The sequence below is a fragment of the Ictalurus punctatus genome, chromosome 13, assembly GCF_001660625.3.
Source record: "Ictalurus punctatus breed USDA103 chromosome 13, Coco_2.0, whole genome shotgun sequence".
NCBI lineage: Eukaryota > Metazoa > Chordata > Actinopteri > Siluriformes > Ictaluridae > Ictalurus > Ictalurus punctatus.
In genome coordinates, this window is record NC_030428.2 from 3,480,418 (window position 1) to 3,491,752 (window position 11,335).

Sequence of the window (11,335 nt, forward strand, 5' to 3'; positions counted from 1 at the left end):
CAAGCTTAACCCTTTCATGCATAGTGGTCACTACAGTGGACAGTTATTCAAAAGCCCTTTTCTGGCTATTGCAAGGATTTTAATAGAATAACTATTAAACTAATAATTAAACTAACTATTAAACTAACCACTGGAGTGGACACTTCAAGAACTTTTTGATAAATGTATATGAAAGTAAAATATAAGTATTTTTTTATGCCTAAAGAAGAGTAAAAACACACTGAGAGAAAAAAAAAATCCTTGATCAGGATTTCATAATTCATCCATTAAAGGGTTAAGATTTCTACATTGGCTATTTGAAAATCCTTCTACCTTTTAGCTCTTAAATCATATCTTCGCGACATGTCTTTGTTGTTACATTCTGTAGATGTACAGTTAGAGATTACAGCTCAGTTTTTTCCATGTACAAGTTGTATATCTGTTTATCAGTGACAGTTTTTGACCCCAGGGCTGCTGTTGGCTGGATATTTGAGGTTGCTTGATTGTTTCTTAACCCAGCAGTGAAGCTGAGGTGTTTAAAAAACCCCAACAATGCTACACAACCTGCTACACTCGTACCTGTATCACCCACTCAACCATGTCAGTGACACACACTGCTCTCCTGAGAATAGTCCACTGCCAAAATGGCTGGACATGGTGGTCCCTGTTCATTGATACAAATTTTAAAAACTGAAAACTCAGTGTATGTTGGGTCAGGGGTTCCCAAACTTTTCCAGGGCAAGGCCCTCCACATTAAAAATACAGACTTCTGAATATACCCCCCCCCCCCCCCCCCTTTTTTGTAATTAATAATCACATCTTACATCTTTACATTACATTAGGAATTGATTGTGTGGTTGTCTGAGAGTGAGAATGTTATTTTTCACAGCAAATTGTTGAGGGCCCCCGGGCGCCCCCTGGCGGCCCCCACTTTGAAAACCACTGGTTGTGTTATAGTTATAAGCATTCAGTGTTTCTAGTTCCTAGTTGTTTTGTTTGTTACTGTGCAAAAATAAATCTCTTGTCCAACTTGTCTGCATTTCTTGCCTGATAGACACACCAGCATACTCATACATTTGAATCAGTTCTTAAATTGTTCTTCCTTTGTTGAAAGGGGGGGGGGGGGGGGGGGGATACCACAGCAGAAGTAACAGTTTAAAACATACTTTTAATCTCATTTAACCTTACAGCATTTTCTACATTTAACATCTATATATAACCATTCAACTATTTATAGCCATTAAATCAATTCTAAGGCATTTGATGCAGGTCTGATTCATTTGCAGGCCTTTTGAGTCAGCAGACTTCCATGATGAATGACACACTTTACACTTCAAGTCTTGCTCAGGCAGCTACTGTTGGTGTACTGTTCAGAACTTTCAGGAGTATAAACAGCACGAAAGTTAGTTGAAAGAATTATGTACAAAATGACATGTTGGTCCATACATCCTAAAAATAGACTAAATATTTAGGATGTATAATTTAAATGATATATTTAGGATATACTGTATCACTTCAAAGCATGCAATGGTTGGTACATTGACTACATTATGTGTATTCATTTGGCAGACACCTTTATTATATCACACTAAGTAAGGCAGAATTCAATGCAAACATTTAGTTGATCAGCTAAATGTTACAGTAAATGCTTTCTGCATTACAAATTCTGTAAATTTGGGCCTTCAACCTATATATATATATATATATATATATATATATATATATATATATATATATATATATATAATTATTTATTTATTTACCTGAGTCAGTCCTTCATTCTGCCATGATGTGTTTCACAAAAGCTAAGGAAGAAAATGAAAATGCATTTAGAAAAAAAAAAACATGCTGCTTGGTTAGAAGGTTTCCACAGTTGATATTTGAACTGTAAAACATTAGACTACCTTCACAGCTGATGAAGCCATCTGTTTCTTCCTGTCCTGCAAAAATGCGGTCCACTTCACTCACAGTTAACTGTTCACCTGGAACAGGAATTTACAATGTAAATATGCAGTATATATAATGTACAGTATATGTGAAATGTAGGGTTATAATATTTTGCACCTGGATGTCTATTACAATAGGGGCCAAAGTATGAGTCCACTACGAAGACCGGTTATTATTCCAACAATTATCCAAATCTAAGGCAATTTTGTGAAATTGCATTTCTTAAAATTTCCTGACCAATATGAACATTTATTGACTGAAAGCAGTTGCATTTACAAATGTGTAAAAAGTGAAAATCTAAAATAAATAAAATGTAAAATGTGTGAAACATGTTAAATCTATAATATAACAGGAATAGTGTTCTATAGATGTTACATAGTAAAGTTCAGTACCAAGTGTGAGAAGCATTTGACGGAGTTCGGCACACATGATTGTGCCATTGCCTTCCTTGTCAAGGACAAGTAGTGCCTCCACAAATTCCTCATATTTGCCAGTTTTTGAAGACTTTGACATTTGCTGGAACATGGGCAGGAATGTCTCAAAATTGATTAACTTGTATTTAAGCTCTGTAACACAGGAACACAACAGGGAGTTTAGAAATCTTTGGACAGAAAAGTTGCTTGGATCAGATTTTGATTACTAACAAGCAAGATGATCACATAATTGGGGATGTTCTTTTTCTTCAGGAAATGCATCTTAGGACAGGACAGGAGATGCTTTACGACTTAAGAGGGCATGGGTAGGCCATTTATATCAAACAAATTTCAATCCATAAGCAAGAGGCATTCATTCTTATTTATAGAGATACACCCTTTTGAACCAGAAAATATCTTGTCTGACCCTAATTCCACCTTTGGCCACTAGACGGCACCCTTATGGTCCTTGCAGAACTCCTTCCCCTGTTGTCTCCTTCCATTTCCTGTCTCAACCATGTTCATCTGTTTGTTATTACTTGATTAATTGCTCTATTTAAGTTCCCTGTTGTTCACTCTTCGTTTGCTGGAGCAGTAATGCAAGTCAGGGCACTTTTGTGTTTGGTTCCTTTGTTAGGCGCCTGGGTTTGTCTGACCTCTGAGATCAAAATTTCCTACGGGTAAGGCTAGTCCCCCACCCAACGCAAAACGTCAGCAAAAAGTCTCAATAATTTGCGTTCCGTGCCGTAACATTTTTTGTTTGTGCTGCTTCTGATTTGGAGATATTAAAAGAACATTTATAGGTCATTCTGGGGTCACTCAGCCCCCCCACTCGCTCCAAATTCACCCCAAATATTCTCAATTCGTTTGTGCTGCTTTTTTAAAAAAAATATTAGACATTGAATTATAGGCGCAAATCTCCTCGGTGTGAGCACCCTTTTAGAGTCGAATTGCCAAAGACTTTTTCAAGACAAATCATATCATTTGTTCAATAAATTCTCTTTACTTCATTCACTGGTCTCTCATGATTGAACTTTATTTATTTACAAGGAGAATCATTTCACTGCCACCACTAGGTGTAAGTGACACTTCTGTTCAAGACACTCTTGTGGAAATTAGTGTTAAGTTAGTGTAGGAAAAGTCGATATAGTTACTAAATGAAAATTCTGGCCAGTGTTAGTCAATGTTTTAACACTGACAGTTAGAATATTATTAGTTAACTTCAATCATAATGGTACAACATTCAAGAGAGCTAAGATTGTCAATGTTCATTGAACAGAAAACAGATTGACCTATAAATATTCTTTTAATATCTCCAGAACCGAAGCAACACAAACGAAACTTTTTACGGCACAAACCAACACAAACGGAGCACAAATGATTGAGACTATTTTGCCGACATTTTGTGTTGGGTGGGGTGCCAACTCCATGCAGGTCTATCACCCCCTCCTTCTTCTTTTGGTGGATGGTGCATTTAAACAGTTATAGCTTATATTTTTTAATATAGAGTTTGCCAGCATTTTTACCGTTTATTAAGAGTGATATATTCAACTGGCTTGATATGTTAGAAAGAGCACACTGTTGCCTCATGCTCTCTTCAAGTTTAATTTGTTTACTTCTTGGGTTATTCATTTTTTTTTTTCAAACTTACCATCAGGGTTTGATGTCCCCACCACTTTAAAGATTTCTGCATTGGTAGGGTTCAGACCCAAAGCCCTCATCACATCCCCACACTGACCAAGTGAGATTTCACCCTTGGGTGACTTAATGAACAGTGAGAAGGCATCTCGGATGTCTGCAGGAGTGTAGCACAAGGAAAAGATGGACAATTTATTAGAAACTAAGTCCATCTGTATAATCAACATGTATAATCTATGGTGTCAGATCAAGATCTCAACTAAGTATTATACAGAATACATTCATATGGGCAGACTTCTTTACACGCATTTATTTACCTTCAATTTGCGCAGTGCTAAAGTCATTCTGCAAACAAGGAGTGAGAATCATGTTACAAGACCACCACTTCCACAAATGGGTTTAGTGACAGACAAGCTAAAAATCTGCATCATCACTCGTCTCATAATTATCTTGAAATGCAATACTAACACATACCAGTTATAAGATATTACTATTTAGCGAGATTGACAATCATCTGCGATCCAAAGAGGGCATTATACTGCAGATGTTGGTTTCCAGGAAGGTCACAGTGTGGCAGCTGTTGGGTCACACATTCCTCATTCTGGCACTAACACTAACTCCCTCACTGTGCTTAATATTTTGGATGCCATGCCACCTACTCCTGATTTTATGGAGGCTAAGTTGAGAACAATGAGCTACAAATATCAAATGGCAGACTGGAAATAGGAGGAATATGCTCCACGAATATGCCAATTGAGATTGACCATCATTCATGCCTACATACTCCAGTAATATATTTCCACATAGTGTGCATGCTCAGGCAACTTCTATTACCTTTAGAAAGTTAAGAGCCTCTCGACAGCCAGAATTATAGACGGAAGTTGAGATATAGTCTGGCATAACATCTAAATAATACTGACTAACCTTTTTATTGTAATAGACTTTTGACTTGTTTAAATGATGTCTTCATTTATCTTCATGCAGCTATTTTCTTTATAGTAAATTATATGATAAACATGAACAAACAAGCCACAAACATTAATTTGCTCGTTTATCTTCAATAACCTCATTATCATAGTAGATTTCAGCCCAGATGGGATGTAAGGCACCACACACACACACACACACACACACACACGCACACGCACACACACACTTTAGTGTAGCCAATTCACCTACCAACATTTTTTGGCATGACATAAGGAGAACATGCAAAACTCCACAAAGTCAGTAGCACAAGCTCAGGATGGAACCCAGGGATGTCAGGTGGCAATGCTACCCAACGTGCCACTGTATTTCCCAGTAATATGCTTATACACCTTTTTTTCAGTGTACACTGTCTCATGAATGAACGAAAAAAAGTAGTGCAAGGAAAAATTTTTATATCAAAAGAATATAATAACATGTCACTCAAGATCACCTCATGCTAAGTCAAATAACTGATAGCACTGGTACACATGGGCTAGAATAAGCCTTCATAAGCTAAAATATATGGTTAAATGTTACATTATGCTTGTATTTTTCAGCTATACATGACACATTTAGATTTTCTTAATTCATATGCACAGCATTTAATGAACTTACCATGGCTGGAGAAGAGGCCTTGGATGGTGTCTGTATGTGCTCCTTTTTTGTAGCCATGGTTGTGTGATTACCAGAGATGAAGCAGGAACTTAGATGGTCTAAGTAATTAGTGTTTATATACCCTACCTTCCCCTCCTCTCACAACTATGGCAGGTGGCCAAAGGCTTGCAATATTGCACACAGTTCTAAAACAGGAAAGAACAGGGATCCCCATGGGTATCCTAAACTTTGCAGGAGTCCCCATCTCCTCCCTTACCAGATTGTTAACCCTATGTGTATTTTTTTTTTACTTTAAAGTTTTTTCCCTTGCTTCTTCACAACACTACTCTACTGGTTTGGATCAATTTTTGGATACTGTTAATGGACACATGGACAAATACCTATTGCCTACTTTCTCACCAAAATGAAAGAGTGATAACAACAGAAGTAAAGACCATTAACAGGGAAGGAATCCTTTAAGATGCTTGCTTGTAATAGACACTTTTTATCCACCACACATGGTAAACAGCCCCCATCTCCCAAAAGCTAAAACCTTTAATATCAGGTGGACTAAATTTTGCCAGCATTTTGACCTTTAACTGAATGTAAAGTATTGCTGGCTTGATATGTCAGAAGGAATACAGTGTTCCTTCTCATTTGATATGTCAGAAAGAATACGGTGTTCCTTCTCATTCTCTCATTCATCTCATACTTTGGACCATCTTAAGTGTAGACCATCACAGATGGTGGAAACAGTCCCTGTAAATGTGAAATGAAGATTCATTCTTGCAAATAATTTCTACTGCTAATAAAAAGCCAAAGTCTAAACCAAAGAATGATTAGGACTTCATTAGGAGGTCGTACTTCTTGAATCTAAGGATTCAACAAGTGTTGCAAAGTGACACAAAAATAGACTCACACTTGTGCACAAACACTAAGAAAAGAAAAATCTTTATCATTATTTATACTAACATTGGTATTGCTGTATTTGCCTACATCTAACACCTACCTTAACCTTTCTAAGAAAAAAACAGGTTCATGTTCTTTCCTGTTCATTCTACAGAAAGAGCATAAACTAAAGCACAGAAGAGGCAATCCTCCCCAAATAACCATGTCATAGCACATATATGTGAGCAAAGAAAAGTATGCACTCCTGCAGAGGAACTTGATCTGTGAGAAGCTCTCCCAGCCATGCCATTTTCCCCCAGGAGTGTAGAAAGAGTGTGTTCTACATAGCATGCATGTTATGCATGATCTTTTGGGGCTGGACTCAGTGAATAGAGGGGAGACGTCTCCTTGTTGTGCAGGTCTCCTCCTTATTCCTGATGCACTTGTGAATTTGAATGATTGAACGAATAATTTTCATCAGGCTTTAGTTATACAAATCCTAAATTTACCAAATAAGATCAATTAGCCAATAAGGTATGAAGTGGAGAGATTGAAACGCTTGTGCTGATAATAGTTTATACAATATAGTCATGTGAAAAATACATACACCCCATAGAAATTGTTGGCTTTTTTGACATATTTGGACAAGCAAACATTTGATCATTTTTGAAACAGTGCCTATTAATAAAGTTGATATACTTGAACAACAACACAAGGAAAATTAGCTTTTCAATCATTTATTCAACAGCAGCATCAATAGATGTGTTATTCCTCTGTGTAAAAAGTAAGTATACCCTTGGCCTCAGAAGCTAGTATTGCCCCTTTTATCAGAAAGAACTTCTTATAGGCATTTTGCATAATTGTCCACCAGGCTTGATGGAATTTCTGACCACTCTTCCATGAAATATGCTTTCAGTTGCAAGATATTTAAGGGGTTTTCTTGCATATACTGCCCGTTTCAAATCCTACAATGGGATTCAAATCCAGGCTTTGAGTAGGCCATTCCATAACCCTCCATTACTTCTTTTTGAGCCATGCCTTGGTGGATTTGTTAAGGTGCTTAGGATCATTATTCTGTTGAAAGATCCGCTTCAACTTCAACTTTAAGACAGATGGCCTCACATTATCTTCAAGCACTCTTTAATATGATGCAGAATTCATAGTTGAATCAATGAATGCAAGCTGTCCAGTCCCCGAGGCAACAAAGCAACCCCAAACCATAAAATTCCACCACTGTGATTCACAGTTGGTATGAGGTGCTTCTCCTGAAAAGCTGTCTTTTGTCTGCATCAGACATGTCTGCTGTTACTGTGGACAAACATCTCTATCTTTGATTCATCTGTCCAAAGCACATTATTCGTGGTTTTTGTCTGTATGCTCATTGGCACACTGTAGTCTTTCAAAGACTTTTTCCTAGCACGCCTCGCATGCAGGTCAAATTTCGCAATCTCTTTCCTATTGTAGAAGCATGCAGTTTGACACCAACATTTAGAAGACTTTCTAGCAGATCCTATGATTAAATTTTGGGGTTCTTGGAGACTTCTTTTTGCATCTGATGGTCTGCTCTTGGGCTGAATTGGCTGGGATAGCCAGTCATTTGAAATATGCACCATTTGTAAATTATTTTCCTTACAGTGGAATTACGTTTTTTTTTAAATAATTTGGAGATCTCTTTAAATCCCTTGACAGACTCATAGGCACCCACAACCTTTTTTCTGAAGGCCTCATAGATTTCTTTAGATCTTGGCATGATGACACCACACACCTCAATAACAAAGGGAACGCTAGGCACTAGATATGAGAGGAGTATAAATAAGACAGGTTCCACGTGCATGCCCTAAGCAGGTTATAATCACTGGCACCTAATCTTGAACACCTGTTTCAAATTATATGGATTTGAAGGTGTGATAAATTTAGGGGTGCACTTACTTTTTTCATGTGACTGATCAGTTTTTTTTGTTAATTTAAATTGTGAAAACTACAAAAAAATTTAAATTTTATGTGTCATTTGATAGTGTAACACTATTATATGTATGTATATATATATATATATATATATATATATATATATATATATATATATATATATATATCCATCCAGCCATCTTCTACCGCTTACGCCTTTTCAGGGTCATGGGGAACCTGGAGCCTATCCCAGGGAGCATTGGGAATCGGGCACACACACACACACATATATATATATATATATATATATATATATATATATATATATATATATATATATATATATATATATATATATTGCATTGTAACATGAGGGGCTGTGAAGAGATTTTGCCCAGAGTGCCAGGACTGCCGGGGGAGGGAGTGTATTTTGGGGCTTCGGTAAAAGCGCCCTTGGGGGGTGTTCTGTCAAATCACAGAAAACTAGTGACTACATTTCCCATCCTGCATAGTGTCCTACAAACATGGCCGCCATGGACTGCAATTTCCTCAACTCTTACATTGTCGAAGAAAGGCGCTCCTTCACCAACTGCCGCACCGGCACGAAGCGGACAGCCTCGTGCCAAACACATCAGCAGCCCTAAGGACCGTCACGGCGGGGCGGGACCGCTGACGCTACGCCGGCCGGCGATTGGGGAGTCCCCTTTCCGCTCAACCGTTCGCTCAACCTACCCAACCGGGTAGCTCCCATAGTCCGGGAGCACATGCACACTGCGCAGGAGGAGCAAAGAAAAGTGTACAACCGCCCAGCACAGCCCCGAGAATTCCAGCCGGGGGACCGGGTCCTCCTGTTAGTGCCCAGCAGTCCCTGTAAGTTCCTGGCCCGGTGGCAAGGCCCATATACAGTCCTCGAGCGCCGGGGCCCGGTCAATTACCACCTGCAACAGCCCGGTAAGCGGGCGAAGGAGAAGCTCTACCACGTTAACCTCCTGAAGAAGTGGATAGAACCGGCCCCAGTAGTGTCGGCGTACGCAACCCGGGACTCGGACCATGGCAAGCGTACCTTGGTCGGGTTAGGGGAGGACCTCACCCCCGCCCAGAAACAGGAGCTCACTGAGCTGACCAACCAGTTCTCGGATGTGTTCTCGGCCTCCCCGGGGATGACCCAGCTGGTCCAGCACGAGATCAAAACTCCCCCCGGCGTAGTGGTGAGACAACGGCCCTAACGTGTCCCAGAGGCCCGACGCAAAGCCATTGAGGAGGAAATCAGTCGGATGCTATGGGACCACGTCATAGAGGAGTCCAGCAGCCCCTGGTCCAGCCCCATCGTCGTCGTGCCAAAGCCGGACGGGAGCATGCGCCTGTGCAACAACTTCCGGAGACTGAACCAGGTGTCCAAGTTCGACAGCTACCCCCTCCCCAGAGTGGACGACCTCGTCGAAAGGCTGGGGAGGGCCCGGTTCATTTCCACCTTGGACCTGAAGAAGGGCTACTGGCAAGTTGCGCTGGCGCCGGAGGCCAGACCCAAGACGGCCTTCAGCACGGCCACCGGCCACTGGCAGTACCGGGTTCTCCCCTTTGGGCTACACGGGGCACCCGCCACGTTCCAGCGGTTGATGGACATCCTCCTGCGGCCCCACCGCACGTTTGCCGCTGCCTACCTGGACGACGTAGTCATCCACTCCTCCACATGGGCCGACCACCTGTTTCATCTTAGGGAGGTCCTGAAGGCGCTCCGGGAGGTCGGCCTGACGGCCAACCCCAAGAAGTGCCACCTAGGGCTGACTGAGGCCCAGTACCTGGGGTACCGCATCGGCCGGGGAATGCTGAAACCACAGGCGAAGAAAATCGAGGCCGTAAAGGACTACCCTCGTCCCACTTCAAAGAAACAGGTACGGGCCTTCTTGGGGTTGGTGGGGTACTACCGGAGGTTTGTGCCTAACTTCTCTGCTGTAGCTTCCCCCTTCTCAGATCTCACCAAGAAGGGCCAGCCAGACCGGGTCAGGTGGTCAGCCGACGCAGAGAGGGCCTTCCAGGCCCTGAAAGGGGCCCTCACCAGCGCGCCGGTACTGTGTAATCCGGACTTCGACCTCCCATTCACCGTGCACACGGATGCGTCCGAGACCGGGCTTGGCGCCGTCCTCTCGCAAACCTTCGATGGGGAAGAACATCCGGTCCTCTACATCAGCCGGAAGTTATCCCCTGCGGAGAAGAAATACGCAGCCGTCGAGCGAGAGGCCCTGGCGATAAAGTGGGCCATCGAGGAGCTGTGGTACTACCTGGCTGGCCGGCACTTCGTCCTCGTAACTGACCACGCCCCCCTGCAGTGGATGGCCAAAGGCAAGGACACAAACGCCCGGGTAACACGCTGGTTTCTCGCCTTGCAAGATTTCTCGTTCCAGGTTAAGCACCGGGCGGGGGCCCAGCATGGCAACGCAGATGGGCTCTCTCGACGAGATGCACTCTGGGCCCGCCACCGAGCGGCAGTAGGCTCGGAGCTGAGGGGGGGGTACTGTCGCGACAGACCGACAGCCGGCGCGCAGGAGAAGAGAGGCGCTCCTTCCCCAACTGCCGCACCGACATGAAGCGGACAGCCTCGTGCCAAACACACCAGCAGCCGGAAGGACCGTCACGGCGGGGCGGGACCGCTGACGCTACGCCGGCCGGCGATTGGGGAGTCAGGCGGGAAAAGTCCACCAATCAGGCGACAGAGGAGGAGGATAAAAGGGCGCGCTTCCAGCCATACAGGAAGAGGAAGACCGACGGTGAAGAGACGGAATCCGTGCGTGCTCTTCAGCGGCCTACAGACGCGCCCACGCGGAGTACAACGGTAACCTTGACTCACGCCGACCACTAACCTCTCTCTCTCTCTCTCTCTCCTCTTCTCCCCGAAGGTGTGAGCGTGGACGAGACCACCGGGTGGTGAAAACGCACGCTCCGGTGAATGACGGCATGGGAGACCCACGCCCTCGCCTCGGGAACCCCAACACGCCCTCAAGAAG

General features: G+C 42.6%; 1 protein-coding gene across 1 annotated transcript; it reads right to left on the reverse strand.

The window, feature by feature from the left end:
* Positions 1–1,138: 1,138 nt before the first annotated feature.
* On the reverse strand, positions 1,139–5,685 carry zgc:163073 (uncharacterized protein LOC100037358 homolog). The gene is made up of 7 exons (XM_017482776.3): positions 5,562–5,685; positions 4,295–4,322; positions 3,991–4,134; positions 2,319–2,492; positions 1,884–1,961; positions 1,743–1,784; positions 1,139–1,355 (listed from the first exon to the last, which is right to left on the reverse strand). The coding sequence occupies exons 1-6, from the start codon at positions 5,616–5,618 to the stop codon at positions 1,756–1,758; spliced, it is 510 nt and encodes a 169-aa protein (XP_017338265.1). The 5' UTR covers positions 5,619–5,685; the 3' UTR covers positions 1,139–1,355; positions 1,743–1,755.
* Between the last annotated feature and the right edge of the window lie 5,650 nt (positions 5,686–11,335).

Excerpts from the sequence above, each read along its gene's own strand:
- zgc:163073 (XM_017482776.3), bottom strand. The coding sequence starts at position 5,618 with ATGGCTACAAAAAAGGAGCACATACAGACACCATCCAAGGCCTCTTCT. Across the intron at positions 4,323-5,561 it reads AGGCCTCTTCTCCAGCCATG|AATGACTTTAGCACTGCGCA; the intron begins GTAAGTTCATTA and ends CCTTGTTTGCAG. Across the intron at positions 2,493-3,990 it reads GGGGACATCAAACCCTGATG|AGCTTAAATACAAGTTAATC; the intron begins GTAAGTTTGAAA and ends CCTGTGTTACAG.